Source organism: Chelon labrosus (genome assembly GCF_963514085.1).
Source record: "Chelon labrosus genome assembly, chromosome: 17".
In the NCBI taxonomy this organism is placed as follows: domain Eukaryota; kingdom Metazoa; phylum Chordata; class Actinopteri; order Mugiliformes; family Mugilidae; genus Chelon; species Chelon labrosus.
The window spans coordinates 14,038,879-14,057,735 of NC_140350.1; the positions used below are offsets into that span (position 1 = coordinate 14,038,879).

General features: G+C 41.6%; 1 protein-coding gene across 1 annotated transcript; it reads right to left on the reverse strand.

The window, feature by feature from the left end:
- Window positions 1-14,617: 14,617 nt before the first annotated feature.
- Window positions 14,618-18,486, reverse strand: hmgb1a (high mobility group box 1a). The gene is made up of 5 exons (XM_084564099.1): window positions 18,386-18,486; window positions 15,983-16,149; window positions 15,745-15,890; window positions 15,430-15,604; window positions 14,618-15,339 (listed from the first exon to the last, which is right to left on the reverse strand). Exons 2-5 carry the CDS (start codon window positions 16,127-16,129, stop codon window positions 15,190-15,192), a joined length of 618 nt encoding a protein of 205 aa, XP_084420225.1. The 5' UTR covers window positions 16,130-16,149; window positions 18,386-18,486; the 3' UTR covers window positions 14,618-15,189.
- Between the last annotated feature and the right edge of the window lie 371 nt (window positions 18,487-18,857).

Consider the following 18,857-nt stretch of genomic DNA (forward strand, 5'->3'; position numbering starts at 1 on the left):
CCTGTCTAACACACTCAGAGGCAAATCTACACAGGGATTTGTCCCGAGATCGCTCTCACAGACCTTTTGCTTGGGGCTAAATCTAAGATACAAGTTATGCTGAGCGTTTGTTTGAGAAGCAGCACTCATCAAAACCTCCCCCGTTTGACTGCGAAATCATTTGTCATCATCTCACGTTTTTGCCATCTGTCTGCCACAGAAGGGGAATAAAGTACAAGCTCAGTGCTTGTACTTGGCCGCCGCTGGGAGTTTAGATTCTCGTCTGTTCTCTTTCTGTTTACCTGTGAGTGGGAGTTACTTACCATTTAATGTGCCTCTCTATTTGTTTGAGAGCGATACCTCCCAGAGAGACTCTCTTCAGTCTACACCGACCGGATTCTTACTCTATTCTCTGTTCAACCTGTTCGGCTGACAAGCCCGCACACGGGCCTCGGCAGCGGATGTGCGCAACATCCGACACAGTACAACAAACAAGGCTGCGTCCCTCTATGTGCAGAGGCATGTCGGGTGTTGCCTGACGGAATTATGTTCAACGGGTTTCACCATCATGCAGGCTACCCCTGGGGCAAGTCATGCCAAGATATGTCACTGCTACGCAGATGACACCCGATTGTACGTCCATTTAAAGCCTGACCGCACTGATGCTTCTTGAATTATGTCCCACCTCGTCGAAATTAAAATCTGGATGCCAAATAATTTCCTGCAACAGGAGTAAATTATAATTGCACCGCTAATGGTAAAAACAGAGGCGATTATAATTGCACCGCTAATAGCAACCAGGCCTTTTGCAGTTCCCTGTCTGAGAATATCAGGCATTGTCTTGTAAATCTTTTCTTCTGACTTATATTTATCTTGTGGTTGAGCTGGTAATTGTTGTAACTATTTGAATTATATTATCTTTATCTTGTTACTTTTATTGTCTTGGGCTTTATTTTGGATCAGGTTTTAATCTATTTTAATTGTAAAGCACTTTGCTTTTAAAGGTGCATATGAACAAAGTTATTTCTACACAGGCACGTTCCATAGCATCTTTATTTAAATGCTGTTTCAAGAATCATTTAAGGTTAGAGTCAGTTCTGTTTTAGGAAAGTAGTAGTAGAGATGGTTATGGTAAGTCTCCTTCACTTGGTTGCCAGCATTTTCTTGTAAATGTCTCATAATAACTCCTACTAAATCAGATATTCATGCTTCCCAGATGATATATCATTATGATCTATTCGATATCTATCTCCAAGATGAGACTGTTTGGGTTCAGTGTGACATTATCCAAAAATCTGAAGATAATTTTATTGAAATGTTCATGCTTGAATCGTGTTACCATAGACCTTTAAACTGACACTACTCTCTGGCGGTTCACATACTTCTTTTTCTTCACAGTGAAGATTTATGACATTTTTACTGTTACAGACAGCGATTTCCTAAACTGTGATTTGTCTCAATCTTCTTCACTCTAGGCTGCCTCCACACTAATAAGTGTGACTCATTTTCTGCAGGAAGGTCATAGAGAAGAGAAAATCTCTAAAAACCACTTCATTATGAACATAACCTAAACATGTCTCGTGACGTTTACATATGCTGTGCATGCATTTGCTGGACCGAGCTGTCCAGACCATGAGGATACTCAGTTGGTTTAAAGAAAAAAGGGTTTTATTTACCCAAAACGCAAAAAGAAGCAATTTACAAAAGACAAATTAAGGTTCAATTAACAGAACAACTCAGGCTGTAACTGAAAACTAGTCAGAAGAGACTGAAACAAACTCAACAAACACACCTAACAAAATGAACACACATATATATAGTGGCTGATCAGACCATATAGACATACTAGGGGAAACAGAGACACACCACACTGACAATTAACATCTAAATAAAAAAACAAAAAAAACTGAAAAATCTTCTCTAATCAAATAAATCCATTAATAACAAAAAGAAATACCAAAATGTTATATACTATGCGGAAAATAAACAAAATAGCCAAACTGAGTTAAATCCCCCTCCCCCTGAGGTGTTGGGGAGTTGGTGCAGTCCAATCAGCCAAGGATCCTATTTAGCAGGCCCCACCCCCTTTGCTCCAGGCCTCCAGATGCAGCACAGGAAGCATACCCCACCAGCACTGGTAACTCCCAAAAGAGGTAGAAATAAACACAAAACTTAAACTGGTTAATCTGCACAAAAGTTAAATAAACGTGTACAAACAAATTGAACTAATGCAACATAAAATATAAATGTAATGTGAGAAACAAAACCTGTGCCATGTCTCTTATCTGCAAATTATATGGAATGTGTAAAATGAAGTAAACCATTTAAAGCAAATTAACTGAGAACACAAATGAGCTATAAACTAAAGGTGTCAGTGCCAGGTGGTTACTGACTTTTCATCTTGTTGTGTGGCTGCAGCCATCACAGCCGGCATAAACAGGAAACAGGAAGGGTGGTTGCTAAGTAGCCATTTTCTTGGCTACCATGGTGATGTCCAGCTCTGGTCAGACTGTATTTGCATGCATTTAATGACCTTATGATTTTGACCACTACTGTTTTTCTTTTTGTGAGGGGTGTTTAAAAGCACCACGTGGATATCTGGAGTCTTTGCCAAGTGAATACGTACAGCGATGTATTTTAGAGGGCATCCATCACCAGAGGAATCCATGACAACGGGTAAGGTCGACACAAAGGATGAAAACACATCAGGTGGAGTTTCTTACAAAACAGCATTGGTGTCTTTGTGACTGCCTGCAGCATTTAGAAAAATATCCAAAAAAGTCATGCTTTTTAAAACAAAAACACATCAGTGTAGATGTAGTCACAGTCAGACAGTGTTGGCACACACACACGCGCTGCCTGGGTGTGGCCACCCTGCTGTGGTTACAATGCAAACCACAGACTGTGCCAAGCACCGCGTACCTGAGTCAGCCTCCACTTCCTCCTCCACCCCGCCCTCGCTGTCTCTTCCTCTTTCTATTCCCCTCTTGTCTCACGATGACTATGCAGGTGTAAAGCAGAGGGCGGGGCCGTGGTTATCAGCGGCGCTTCAATGCCATCATGTCTGGCATGTAAAAATTGTTATGGGACAAAACAGCTGCGGTTAGATGAGTGGCGGTCGTCCCTGCAAGAACAAAAGCTTCCCTTCCATGCCCGCATAACATTCGGACACAACCGGGATCGTGTCATCTGCCTCATGCGGTCGTGTAGCGAGCAAATAACAGAATTGCATGTTATTTTTGTGGGCTCAAGTCCTCAAGTGGCCATTGTCTTTAAGGTGATTTGCTCCGGGACGCTGCACTGGCTCAGTTGAGATGAGCTTTTTTTTATTTATTTTTCATCACAGGCAGAACATGAGATTGCAGAGCTTTAAAAGAAAAAAGTCAGAGAAAGAAAGAAAGAAAGAAAGTCACCGACGGTGACAAGAGGGTCATGCAGGGATACGGGATGAGAACAGCGTTTCAGCTTTTGGTTCAGATCACCGTTTCCCACATCAAATAACGTCAGACAGCGTGGGAAAGACACACATGAACCCGTGATATCTTATCGTGATTTAGGGTTTCGACATCTTTTGACATTTAACACATATATTTCTCACCTTCCCACCGCCTGTACCCTGAGCGCCACACAAGTGAGACAGCAGCGCCATAAAAGCACACTTAAATACATGAAAACAGACGTTATACTACTTATGGTGAAGTGTGTTAAATAATCCTCTCTGATGAGACAGTCGGTGCTCTGTTAGGAGGGGTTGGGTGTCCTTTCTCTGCTGTAGTTGGCGCCTCACTTCCTGCTTTGGTTTCCATCAGCTGAAATTCATTGGCATTAATTCAAGGGAGGATGTATGTGTCTGTCTGTGTCCCTTTACACGCACACACAAAGTAGATCATGGACCAATGGCCTCCAATTAGGCGAGTGATTTAGGTTTTCAGCTGCAAGGGGATCCATATTGTGTTTTAAGCTAGGTTAATGAAATTACTGCCGTTGAGAGCCAGCCTAAATTAAATGATTGTTTCCTCATGATAAAAAGAATGATCAGTGGGCGGCTGTAAATCTGCTGAAAACACAAACCTGGATTAGTACTCGGAAAGTTGTGCGTGCTTGTCTCGCGTTAACGTCTTGCATTAATGTCAACGCCTTATTTCAGGCAACAAGAGGAGGAGGAGGCTCAGCGGACGTTTGCTCCGGGTTAATGTCTATTATAATATGTGGATTTAATTATTCATCTCCATAGCGAAGCTGCATTGCTGTAATAATACTGGCTTTAATTTTATGAATCGGCCAAATCAGCGTCCTAATCCTAGCCAGAAGACACTCATTTAGTCTGATAACGTGACCCACTGACACATATTTACTCTCAGTAATCATTTCAAAGTACACTCTTTTTTTTTGTGAGAGCGCCCAAATCCTCAGCCTTCCTGCCAGCTAACTAGATTGGCCCTCAGCCTGGGAGATTAAAAGACATTCAGGCCACAAACTGCCCCGAAAGATTATTATTATACTTGTGGTCCATAACTTGGTCATTTACAGTAAACACGGTATCTCATGAAAACAACATCCATATCTGTGTTTTTTTAAATCCTCTTTTAGGTCTTCAGATTTGACGAGATCAGTCGGATCCGCAAAACTGAAGGTCACACAGGAACAAAAACACTGCGCAATTGTTTAAAATGCCACGAGTGGGGAATTTACAACTCTGCAGCTATAAATATCCAGCTAACATTTCACAGTTAACTCCAAGGAATGCATTTATGCACATATTTGAGTGGCAAACACACTTTCTTGCCTGGTATTAAGTCGTGGCAGAAGTTGATCTAGGTTGGTGTGTTTCTCTTTTACACCCTAAAAAAATAAATGAAGCCGTGTTTCTACTTCAGGGCTAAAGTCGGTCTGAACAAAGAGTTTCAGGGGCATTTTTCATTGCTTGCCGTTATCTCAAATACCTTATACTTCATGTAAACACATCCTTAAGCCGACATTTACGCTTCAGGTCTATTTTCTTTTGTTTAACATATGTAGCAGCAATTAGGAATTAGCTTCTGAGCCCTGCCAAAACACAGGTGACCTACTTCCAGCACTGAATCTATATGGACGCGGGATTGGACGGGGGAAAGATCAAAGCCTCCGCTGCTGCTCTGTCATCATGCATGCAAATGTACACGTTTTGCACAATGTTTCTTTAAAGCTGCAGGCGTTGAGTTTTGGCCACCAGGGGGTGGAAAAACATCACAAACCACCCACTGTGTGTATCATTGGCTTATAACGTTCTGCAGGCAAACGTGTCAGACGACTTACAGGAGGGAAGGCACAAGTTTCTGGTATTGTTCACACTGGTCATTGTCACACTTAAATAGGCGCTAGCATTCCATTAACAATCAGAATAATAACTCAGCTACAATGAAACTGACTCACGTAACCTCCTCAACCAGAACAGACTGACTCGACTGGAAGGAATTGTCAGTTGGATTGAGAGAGGTGGCATAACCTGTCGATAATCCGCTAAATAGGAAAATATAAGCGTCCAACAACCATGTAAACACACGGGCGCCATAGCTTAAAACATGAGACGGTGTTGGTCATTTTTTTCTATTGGAAAACCTCTTTGCACATGACAAAAACATTCTACTTTTCTGCTTACCCAGACACTTAGCCATATTGTTGATGTTATATGCAACAAATGATCACGATTTGAGAGTAGTGAAACTGAATCTGTGGACCACAAAACCACAACAGGAACCAAAGGAGACTTAAAAGCTTAAAAGCTTCATATTACAGCTCAGCGCTGTATTTCTAATGTTGTCAGCAGCACTAATAACTTTCCTTCTTCAGCAAATTAAATCGACGAATCTCTGCTGGGAAAAAAAAATTAATAACAATTTTGTTCAATTCAAATTAACAAGCGGCTTATACTTCTTTGTTAAGTTGACACAGAGACTACAGCGACAGCGCAGAAACCTACGCAGACCCTAGCGGCGTAGCTGACTTGCACTTCCCCAGAAATTTAACTACAACGACGCAGAGCGCAAGAGCTGTGATTGGTCCGCTTGGTAGTAGCGTATTTCCGCTTTAGTATTTCCGGCTGCTTCTCCATCTTCGCAATTCTTGAATTGCTTGTTCTGGATCGATAAAGATGGAACACATCGAGGAGAGATCAACTGAGGAGGTTCGGAGATACAAAAGTTTGTATGACTTGCGTAATTTTGGCGAAAGTGAAGCAGGAAGTACAAACAAAAATGAACCCCACTGGCAAAAAAGACACGGCGCCAACTAATGTTTGGGTGGTGTTTTTACAGAGGAAGCCAGACTGATGAAGCACAAGTATAAATGGCTCCCGGCGTAGGCTACGTACGCAGGTTATGGCGTCTATGTCCTGCAGAGGTATAAACACCGCTTAACTCTCACAATAACTTTCTCCACTAGCTAACCTTTAATTTGATCTGTTTGGACAAGTAGCACATCCAAGGATTGGCAGAAATACTTGAATCCTTGGCCCACAAAACCGAAACAGGACATGTATTGTACTAATTTGTTGAAGGAAAGTTATCTGTGTTGCATAATAATTGCTCCATTATATCAAGTGTCTGATTGAGCAGAAATAGCTTTTTTGTCATTTACAAAGTGGTTCTTCACGCTGATGAGCTTCAAATCTGACAGAAATACAACAGAAGATCATGATTTTTTCCCAACTTTATTGATAACACTGAATTAATTTAACAGAAAACGATGACCAACACTGACTCACGTTCATGCTGCCCACGTTGGCTCCATCCTCCTTCATCTTTTCAAGCTGCTCTTGTTTTGCTGCCTGTCCAGCTCTCCCAGAAACTCGTCTCTTCACCTGAGGTTTGCTGTATATTTATTCTCTGCAGTTCTTTAAAGTGACACCCAATGTTATTCAGTGTTAAGTTTAATTTCGAGTTTTATGATTTTGTTATATGTACTGCCCAGTAAATGGTTTGATTTGTTTTCAGAGTAACAAATTAGAAATGGCTTTGCTGTTTATTGTGTAAACTATCGCATCTGTCAGAGAAGGTCGCGTGAAGATTAAAACATTGCTTCCCCTGATGGCTTGTTTACTCAGTCTTTCAAACGTAGAAAGCCACCGCAGCCATTTGTATAATTAGAGCGTGTGCAGCGCTTGCCTCATCTGCAATTCCCAGTGAGGAAATATTTTTTTATATTAGCTCCGTGCTTACAATATGATCAGCGTAAATCAAAGCTGCGTTGTGAAGACCTGATTAGCTTATTCATTCTTTTCTGGGGCAACAGCACACCATTGCTTTTATTAGACTTTTGATTTTTTGCACACATATATAACTAATTCACACCTTCTTCACGTCCCTCATCGACTCTTTTTTTCCTCCTTATTGTCCCCCGGTTTTAAATGAAAGACAACACGCAGCAACTCCTTTGACATTTCACTTTCATCTCAGGCTTGATTTGTTTATCTGAATGAAAAAGCGCCGGCACATGCTTATTATCCACTCGATGAAATACAAACTGATGAATGTTAAAAGCGGGTATTGATTGCAGATCTCAAGTTTAACAATGCTGTTATTTCTTTTTTCTTTTTTGTTTCATAACCCTGCCAGGATTCACTTGCATTTACCTGGCAAACAAGACAAAGAGAGAAAGAGAGAAAAAGAAATCAGGGTTCAGATACAGAACTGTCTAAGGTCAAAAAACGTGCTATGAGTGATGGACAGCTCGAGTAATGGACTGAACAGGTGAGTGAGGAGACTATGAAATGTCAGACAACATGTCAGAAATGGCAACAAGACAACAGAAATCAAACACTGTGAGTGGTTTTTCACACCTACAGTAGTACTATTTGACCTGGAGTGCTGCATCGTATGATCAGACCTCCACAATCACCAGACCCAGCTGAGATGATTTAGGAGTTTCTGTGTCCATGGTCATAAAGGGTTAGACAAACTTAGGCTGAAGGCTCCGGGTGAAACAAAAGGGCACCAGCAAAGATGTTCGGATTCATTCAGACATTTCCACATAAAAAGCACAAGTATTAACCCGCTAGTGATGCTTAAAGGGGAATTACTGTTTTTTACAACCTGGACCTTATTTCTGGCATAAAATACGGTCGTTTACTCATCCATGTAACTTTGGTGTTATTTGGAGTCATTCGGTCGATCTATATCCATATAGTGGGAGTGACTGGGGCACCGAAACGCAGCCTCTAAATAACGCATTATCTGCTGCGAAACTCGTTCATTTCACCAATATTTTGTTATGATACGCTAGTGCTATTCCCCGTTGAGTCTGGAGTTACTTGTTATCTATTCGCAGACGTGCAGCAGTTTGTTGTTCTTTGGCCAGCTGTTCCTCTCTCTGCCTCCGCATCCTCCTTTTAACGAGCTCCTCATCCGTATACTCTGGCTCAAAACGGTAAGGACGTCCATCATAAACAAAGTCGTCGTCCACAACCTCAGAATCGGATAAATATTCAGCCATGTTGCAAAAAAGTAGCAGTAGCAAATTACAGGTAAACAAGCCGACCGTTGTGGGTGTGCGCGGCGCTCAGAGATGACATCATCCAGGTCAGAAGTTAGTGGGTCAATCTACAGACGATAACAGGTAACTCCGGACTCAACGGGGAATAGCACTAGCGTATCATAACAAAATATTGGTGAAATGAACCAGTTTCGCGGCAGATAATGTGTTATTTAGAGGCTGAGTTTCGGTGCCCCAGTCACTCCCACTATATAGATATACGCTGATCTAAATATCTCCCGATTGACTACAAATGACACCAAAGTTATATGGGTGAGTAAATGATCGTATTTTATGCCAGAAATAAGGTCCAGGTTGTAAAAAACGGTAATTCCCTTTCGAGGAAACGTCAGAGTATCACTCAGTCATGAGGAAAAAAAGAGAGTACTGACAATTAACGCTAAGTTATTCTGATTCATTAATTTTATTCTGCTATGAAACTGTTCCTGATTCCTGATTGCGTTGACATTTCCCAGGATGTTCAGCGCTAGGTCTCCACCCGATTTAACTCTTCCTGCAGATTTTGAGCTGCTCTCAACCATCATCCAGGAATAAGAGAACATCTTTCTGTTTTCTCTTCATTTCAACAGAAAACGCTCCACCTTCCTTTTTCTCTTTTCTTCAATACAAAACACAATCCTCTCTCCTCCTCCTCCCTGCTGGATAGAAGTAAATATGCAGTTGGTACACATTTTTCACAGTCACATTTCACGTACATTCACTGCCAAAATAAATATTGTTTCATGCGAAGTGATGGCAGAAGAGACGTGTGAGATGATTCACGCGATACAACCATGAGTGCAGGATGACAAATACGGTTTCACAAGAACTCAACATTTGTGTCACCGCCTACTCTGCAGTTTTCCGCACGTTTTCTAGTTAAAATGCTCTGAAGCTGACTTTTACAAGCACAGCTGCGCATGTACGAGCACATAAACACTTCGATTTGCTTTCACAATAAGATCTGGAACAACAGATTTGTTGTGGACTTAATAACAATCTTAATTTATATACATTTTTAACCAGCATCATGTTCTCCTGAATCATAAAAATAAACAGAGGAAAAGAAAACACTGTTGTTATTTTTTTAATCAAGTTAAGTAAAGACTTTATCTAATAGGATTAAAAAAAGAACAATAATAATATTAATCTCCTTTTGAGGGACAAAAAATATTTTGCAGAAAATGTTGTTTTGACTTCAAACCATCTGTCCTCTTTATTTAATGACCCAGCTGTAATGTCTTGCCTCCGTATTGCCAATATATATCAGATCATTTTAGATAAACCACAGGAGACAATAAAGATTAGGGAGAGTTTACTGACTGACGGCTCTTTGTCGAGGCAGGGATTAAATCTGGTAGATTTTTGTGGCATAAATGTGAAATATAGTAGCGCTGGACTCAGACCTGAAACATCTGCATGTGTAATAATTTCCTGATGCTTCCCTGAGGAGAAGGAAAAACACACAGTTAAGAGGCACATATTCCAGTGAGACATTTTACTCCTTTTAAAACAGGGTTGTGATTATTATTATTTAGCACAGGGCAGCCTTGTCCTCTGCAATAGCACCATCTAGTGGAGGTGGAGGCCCATAACAGGATACATCCTGCTTAACATTATGACCACCTTCCCTTAATATTTTGTAGGTCTCCCTTGTGCCTCCAAAACAGTTGTGACTCATCAGGCTTTGGGTCCTATGTGTTGAGGAGAGGGGCCTCTGTGGATCATCCCACAGATACATGATCAGGTTGGGATCTAGTGAATTTGGAGGCCAGGTCAACACCTTGTTCTGTTTTTCCTGTTTTTTAGTTTTTTTTTTAGTTTTTTTGTGTTCCTGTGTCAGGCTGCATCCTGCTGGGGATGGCTGCTGCCATCAAGAAGTGTCATTGCTATGGGGTGGGGGTGCCTGGTCTGGTCTAGGTGGGTGGTACATGTCTAAGTAACATCCACATGAATGAATGCCAGGTCCAAAAGTTTTCCAGCAGAACATTGTATTATCACAAGATGGTCAATGTTATTCACTTCTCCTGTCAGTGGTTTTAGTGTATTGGCTGATCGGTGCATATATATAATCTAATCTAATTTAATCTAATATACACAGCAAGGAAACAGCTGTGTGGAAGAAGCTGTTCCTGAGTGCTAGTTCTGGTTCTGGAGAGTCATGTATTGCCTCCCAGAGAGAAGGACGGCCGGCGATACAGGACTCTCCAGTCCAGACCCAGTATGATCACATGAAATCACATGAAATCACATGAAATGCTATATTTCCACTAAAAATATACCCCTCATATGGAACATTTTCTAGGATACAGATCTAACATGGAAGAGACGGAATATTTTAAAAGAGAATTGACTCGTAATCCTTTGGGATGACTCTCTGTCATCCAGAAGAAGAAGAAAAAGCAATCAGTCAAACAATTCCGTCTGCAGAGCCTTGATGTGCACACTGCAGTGAGCACGAACTCGGCTGGTGCATGCACAGCTCTGATGTGATGCTCCTTGCTGGCTGCAGGCTTCTGTCGGTTCAAAGTGCCTTTCAAGAACAGACTTGCTGTTTTGGGGGGAAATGATGTTTATCAGGTCCGGATCTACATCAAGAGGTGACTGACATTTCTCAGCCTTGGGATCACAGGTGATGTTTAACACAGTGATTTCCAACCAGGGGTACTTTTGTTCCAGGGATTACGTCTGCAGTTTCCAAGAGGCACTGTATATGGAAAGACTGGCTTGACTAGCGTGAATAAATATCAAAAAGAAACACATGAGTTGAGAGGTTGAACCAGAAGGCTGAAACTAACAGATAAATATATTAAACGGCAAGGTTAATGCAATGTTAAATGGCTTTAAACAGTGACTGGCAAGAGGTAGAAGAAGCTGAAGTAGTTCGCCCAAATCATAAATGAATATATTTAGTTTTGTTTTGTTAAAATGTTCTTATTCCTAACAGCTCTTAGACGGCGAGACTGCTGATATTTCTCTGTCAGGAACACCATAATTCAGTTTTATCTATTACAGTAACATCAAATTGAACTATTCTTGAGCATTATTTACTAAAATAAAACAATTAATCCTGACATATTTCATTTCTGTGTCAGTGTTGGGGTCACCTCCAGTTAAAGCTTACAGTGGCGGCCGGGAGTAAGCAAAGTCTGGATGCACAGAGAAATGAGAAGATGATTTTTTTATTTTTATTTTTTTACGTGGACAGGTCAAAATAAATGCTTCAACAAGGAAAGGGCCAGCAGATCTAACCCATTCAGACAGTTAAACAGTAACGGGAATCAAACAATCCAGTCTGCCCAAGAAGAATAATGATGATATGAAAATTCTTACTTGAATGCTTGGTTTACATTCATACTGAGTTCCTACAACAATAGATCTCAGCGTAAATGTATAGAGGACAAAAGAAACAATCACAAGGCATCACGACAGCTCAACAAAGAATAAAAGAAAGAGAAGCAAAAACAAGGACAAAAAGAAAAAAGAAGATGAAAGCAGATGATCTGGCATTGTGAGCTTTTTTTTTTTTATTTATTTTTTTTTAGTTGAGCGCTGAAAAACAAAGCAGGACACTTTACATTTGCCTTTAAACTGTTCCTGGGAGACTGATCTGAATATTTCATGGTGTATTAGAGCTGAGATGTACAGCAGTAAAGTAAATCCTCTGAACACCCACGGCAAAATATGTAGGATCAGTGATCATGAGCCTAAAAATATAAATACTCTCAATAGTTAATGAATTAATCTGAGCGGGTCGGTCATGTCTTACTTAACCGGTTACACTCACAAGACCTCTATCTGGTTAGGGCAGGAGTAGTTACGGTAGTAGGATCCTAAACAGTGTTATAGTTCCCACTACATATTTGGGTCTAGCTCAAATGTGCAACAACCACAAACACCTAAATCAGGAAAAGCCTTTTTTTTTTCTGTTGTTGATCTAAATTATAATTTAAATAAAATGCATTTTTAACCTTTATTTAGTATCAGGCTTTAGTCATGATGCCAGTAAAAGGTTAACGGTTGTGCAGAGAGAATGATGTGCCTGTTTAGCGTCCATATTAGTGGCGAGTGTAGAAGACATGCAGCAGCTGATGATAAAACACAATGGCAAATAGGTTTCTCATAAATGAAATGCAGAATCATCAACGTCTGGAGTCTTTGTGATTGAAATTTTTTTGTCTTGTTTTCTTTTCTTAAATTAGATATGGCTGAAGTTCTGGGACCGACTCCAGAAAAATGTCAACAGAAAAATATAAATGCTTCATTTGAAGGCAAGAGTTGGGTACACAGCGTGACAGGAACTTGTTTTTCTACCACAGAGGATGAAAGGCCAGTGAAGAATCCTTTATACGACTAAAGAAACTCATTAAGGTGGAAGGATCCTTTGAATGTTGTACACAAAAATATGCATTACTGTTTTAAACCATAGGTGGACACAATAAAAAAAAAAAAAAGACATTTAAAAACCGATAAATGTTGTGTAGACATAAAACATAACTGTGAAATCTAATCTAACATTTAAATTTTTAAACGTGCACAGATTTTGGAAACTGATTTAATTTCTGGTTTTGTCCATCCAGCGTGGGTTGCAGGTGCGCGCTCTGACCGCTAGGTGTCGCACGGAGACCGCTGATGGAGCTGGGTGCGTACAGTGGACACCAGGTGGCCGGGATTAACGGGCTTTGGAGCCAGCAGTGGCGCTGTGCAGCTAAAGCCTGCTCTACTGTATGCGCACTTCTGGCCTGAAAAGGCCCACACACAGGAGCCGATCAACAGCTGAGCGCAGCCACGAGGCGCTGCAACTGTTTCAGCATAGTTTCCCCTTCCTGCAACATGCTCCGCTGCCATATGAAAAAAAAAAAGAAAGAAAAAAGGACAATGTCTTGGCCAATTCTGTGGATGTGGTGTGTAAACAGTCACCATTTTAACTGCCTCCCTCAGTCTGCCATAATGCCTGCTGTTCTCAAAACAGGGTTGGGATAATGTTTTATAATTTATCCTCAAAAGAGCTTTCCTAGATGTGAGCAGCGTTAACATCCAACTGTATGATTCAAGGTTGGGGGGGTTTAGGGAATGGCCGTGCTCATGTTGTGGATTGTGTGAGGAGTGATCAGGGATAGCAGGAGGCTGTGTCACCTTCAGGGACTGTCTGTGCTTTATCAGAGCGGTGCAGAGGTCAGCTGCTGCCCGGTGTCTGCCTGTCCTCTAGCCTCGCTTGATACCGAGGCTCGCTATGTAGACCAAGGCTGAACCAGATATGCAAGCGCAGAAGAAGACGACACATCCTGGTAATTTACACCACAGGTCAGAGACATGTCTGTGCTGCTGTCTGAATCTTTGTGCATGCTCGGGCCGGGAGTTGGTAAACCCCCCTCTCTATCTCAACGAGCTCCCATGAGGGGTGGGGGGTGGTAACTGTGCTGCTGAGACCATAACGTACACTATGTGTGTGGCTCTTTCAGCTTCGGTCAGCACACGTCGGCCACATTCTTATGTCACTGGGTTTCGAAAGCACATAATCCTTCTTATATAAATGGTCTTTTTTTTATTATTATTTATTTTTTTACCCTGAATGGGACCGAGAGACAGTACGTGAGAGATGAGGCAGCTGTATCTAAATAAAACAGGAAGAGGCAGTGATGCATGCTGGCATGCAGAGCAGGCAGTTATGCTACAACTTTCAGCGCCACAGCAAGGAGCGCCACTACACATCTTGTTTGCATACAGCCACAGCCGGCAAGAAAAAAAATACACAGGATGTATAAACAGTTGTGGCCGTGACTCATACTTCATAGGAACAGCTTATCAGGGCCTCAGTCGTTGGATGGTTTTGCCGCTCTGTTCAATTGTCTTCGGGCATCGTAGTGTCAGCTCAGATTGACTTTACCGAGCTGACAGTAGTGCAACGCGTCAGCCTCGCCGACACAAACGTAAAATCAATGAGTCTTAAACGTTTGCAGAGCAGAAAAGCTGGAAATGTAAAGCTATGACTGATCAGTTGCACATTTAATCTTGCTTTTTAATTGCTGGCCACGCTGATTATATTGGATTAATTAGGACAACGGGTTTCTTTTCTTACCATTACTTCATAATTATACAATATTTCCTCAAAGCACGACACAAATCCAACTTATTAAAAAAAATGTTTATTGACATCAGAAGCAATTTAAATTTCAACAATAAACAAGGCGGGTTTTTTTTCTTATTTTGCTATTACAGTGGTACATAAAGATCAGTAAAACAACCGTGATACGTCAATTTCTGATAACATGTCATTTAAAATAAAAACACACAGGTAAAGGAGGAAAAAAAAAGAAAGAAGAAACACTCAGATCTAACTCAGAAAAGTTTTTTTTGTCATTTTTTTTTTTATTTATTTATGTGCAGTGCACCTCTAGCTAAAGGTAAATACTGTAAGCCCACCCCTTTACACTGTATCAGGCAGGATAGTGGCCTAGGAACTACCACTGAAAAAATAAGACTGGCAGAAAGATACAGACACGATACTTGTGTAGTGTTAACTATACAAAAAGGAGGAAAAAAAAAACTGTACAGCATAAAAACAACTGATATACACAGCCTTTTTTGTTGTTTTTTTACCCCTTGGATACTAATGTATTTTCTTTCAGTAAGTGAAGTGTGTACAAGGGGGTTAAATGCTTTATAAACAAGAAAATGACCACTATATATGCTGCTCGCCGTCTACTCATCATCATCGTCATCGTCGTCATCCTCCTCCTCGTCGTCATCATCATCATCATCGTCGTCATCATCCTTCTTCTCGGCCTTGGCGGGGGCTTTTCCCGGCGCTCCGCCACCTGTCTTGCCCTTATTGCGGTATGCGGCGACGTCCTACGGAGGGAAGCACGAAAGCGTGTTATACCAACACTGAGACACAAACAAGGACGTCATGAAAGCTCAGACCAGATCCGTGCTCCTTACCTTCTCATACTTCTCCTTCAGTTTAGCTGCCTTCTTCTCATAGGGCTGCTTGTCTTCTGCAGCGGTGCCGTTCCACATCTCGCCCAGCCTCTTGGCTACATCTCCGATAGTCAGCCCGGGGGTCTCGCCTTTCACCTTCGGGCGGAACTCCGAGCAGAAGATGAAGAAGGCGGATCTAGGGGAGGGGAAAAAACAAAACAAGACAAAGCTCGTCGTTTTACACAACATGACTCAGCTGCGCATGATTCAGCTTTGTTTTATGTTTTAAACAGGCAGAGATGGTAAAATCACAAAGAGCTGCCCTGCAGTACTTACGGGGGTCTCTTGGGGGCATTGGGGTCCTTGAACTTCTTCTTCTTGCCTCCCCTGGCTGGAACATAGCTCATCATCTCCCGCTCATAGCGAGCCTTGTCCTGCCTGGCCAGGTCCTCAAATTTACCCTTCTCCTTGGCAGACATTGTCTGAGAACAAAGAGGTGACTTGATGAGCATTTACTTTACTTTAGCTTGGACGTACACAATATCAAATTAAAAGAAACTGCTTTATGCTTTACCTTCCATCGCTCAGAGCACTTCTTGGAGAACTCTGCAAAGTTAACCGACGCTTCGGGGTGTTTCTTCTTATGCTCCTCCCGACAGGTCTGGACAAAATACGCATAGGAGGACATCTTCCCCCTCGGCTTGGTCGGATCCTTCCCCATCTTGATGGCAAAATCTTAAACTGACATTTAAACAAACTATAAATTAATTAACAGTGCAGCTGCATAGATAGAATACATCCTGTTTAGAACAATGCAAAAAATTAAAAAAAAAATTTTTGAAAATAATGTTAATTTAAATAATCATCTAAAATTAGTTATATTTATGCATATCTTAGTCGCCTACAATACTGCTGTACTATAATGAGGGCGTGTTTTCATGTCTCCCTATTGACCCCATGCTACTATTTGAAGCCCCCCGCCCATCGCTGCTGTCAACCTGCGCTAAGTTCAAGACGAGTTAAGGCTGAACGCTAAAATTAAACCGCCCAGCACGATCGGAGCTGATGCGATGAAAAGGACTTTATTTTATCGGTGCAACCTTTTTTTTTTTTTTTTTTTTTTTAAACTGTTGTGGCCTTTACATAAAAGTCAGTGGTCCGCGGTCGGCTCCCATTAGGGAGGTTTAAAAACTGACTAAAACAAATCGCTGCGGATTGAAGAGAGGAAAACCAGAAATGTGTTTTGTTGACTTTTTGACAAGAAAGTGCAAAAAGTCTTCATTCAAGATCACAACATAAACCACAACCGTGATCCTAAAACAGAGGCTTTAAAAACTAAAAGAGTTAAATTTTATATATTTTTTTGATATATTAATGTAAAAAAATTACATTTTAAATCTTATTTTGGAAAAAAAATAAATATGAGCCGTTTATAAACCTTCAGATTTATTTATTTTAAGTTTTCATCAAACTAACAACTTTGACACAAAAAAGGAAACGGATTATATAAAATTCTGTGTTTGTTGGAATTAAAACACTTTAAAACGTCGATTCTGTGCAATGTAACACTCCCGCGATGTTAAGTCTTTATTCTCTAACGTTCGGTAAAAATTTTTGATAAAATTTGCTAAAGCGTTCAAAAACAAAAATTTTCCCCTGTATATTCGCCCGTTAAACGCTACTGTAAGTCCCCAAGTAAGCTGCGTCGACCGAAGTAGTAATGGCGCATAGCCTCTCGTTGAGGAAAAGGAGGTCAACAACGACGGCAATATTTCTTCTTCCATTTTGTGAGAATGCCTTCTTCATGAAAGAAAGTCCCCCTCAAATGTCTCCTCCCGCCTCCCAGTTCGCTTTGCAACACGACAAATATGCTCGACAAGCCGGCGATCTTGACAAAATATTTCCCCGATTGATTCCTATTGCACTAGCCGCCTTGTATAGTAATACATTGGGTCTGTGCTGTGTCTATGAGCGGGCTGTGCTACTGACTTGGTTTCTATGAGCTCCTAATGGCCGCTCGTCTTCATCCACTAACATGGAGAATATGGCTCCTTCTCTTTGTGTCAACGCACAGCCATTGCACTGCATGCAATAGAGGGCAGAGCGACCGCGGCGACCACTTCATTTCAAGCCCCGATTTAAACCCTTTAAAAGCGGCGGAAAAATCCCCAAAGGGCGCCGTTCGAACCGCGGAAGATTGAACTTTCTTTTGCCGTCGTTACATCGCATAGTTGCGGGTTTGCTTCGCGAGAAAACACGGTTAGAAAAAGTTGAACCGAACTGCGCCTCTGTCACTGGCTTCCCATTCGCCTCGCTGCCTTGTTTCCTATGCGAATACAGTCAGCCATTACAGTAAAAGCGCAGATCGTGAGGTAATTTTTTCGCCGTCTCATCTGGCAAACTGTGGCAAACAAACACGTATATATATGTATTTCGAGACGGTTTTTCTTTTTCTCGTGTTTTCGTGGTTTTTTCCCCACGTTTCTACCCGGACCCGCACGCTCACAGAGTCTTCACATGACAGCCGTTCAGGCTTCGCAATGCACTGCAACGGCTAGCTAACGGTGAAGCCCTCTACCATTGTCGCTAACCGTGTTGTCCGCTAGACATTCCTGAATTTTTACGCGATAACTACCGATTGATTCGACTCTATTTTGCGAAAACGACACAACAGTAATATACTAAATTATTCGTATTTGACGAAATCGACATTTTTCGTCGAATTTCGTCAAGGTTAATATATATTTCTTCCATTTTTACAGCGCGTCTGGTCCACTCACTCCCAGGCAAGAGTAATGTAACGTTACCTGCTTTTGCGCCGGTTATTTTTTGTTGTTTTTTTAAACGTTAAAAATCTTCACAAACAGTAAAAGGTTTAACATTCAGCTATAGCTAACAGATGAGTGTGATATTTTCGGTTGTTATCGCCGTTCTCGCCATTACGGACACTTAAAATGTTGCTGTGTGTGATACTTACCTAGTGACTATCGCTGGATCTCAATGCTCTGCAATGGCTGTGTATGAGGGAGCACAGGCGATACGCAGTGTCTTCAGTCTTCAGCTCTCTAACATTACTCTCGGCGGGGCTCGCACGCCATTGGGCAGCGCCCGGCCTGGCGCTCCCCTGATTGGTCGGAGGCTTTTCATTGTCCTAATAGAAGACGAGGTCCCATTGGCTGCCTTTTGTGAAACGTCACTGAAGTTTTCCGAGGCGCGTGGATACAAAAATATTTCTGTCCGAGCATGCCGGAGCTGGTAGTAGTGTAGTGTGTTTGCCATAGTATTGAATTCACTACGTTGAGCACAGTGTACAGTAGGCAAGTTAAATGAATGAGACAACGCGCAGCGCTCGTAGGCAGTGGACGAGGCGGCCGGAATATGTTGTGAGGCTGGGTCGGACGGGTCACCCCTCTCTTCATCAACCGCCTCCAGTCCACATTCACCTCTAT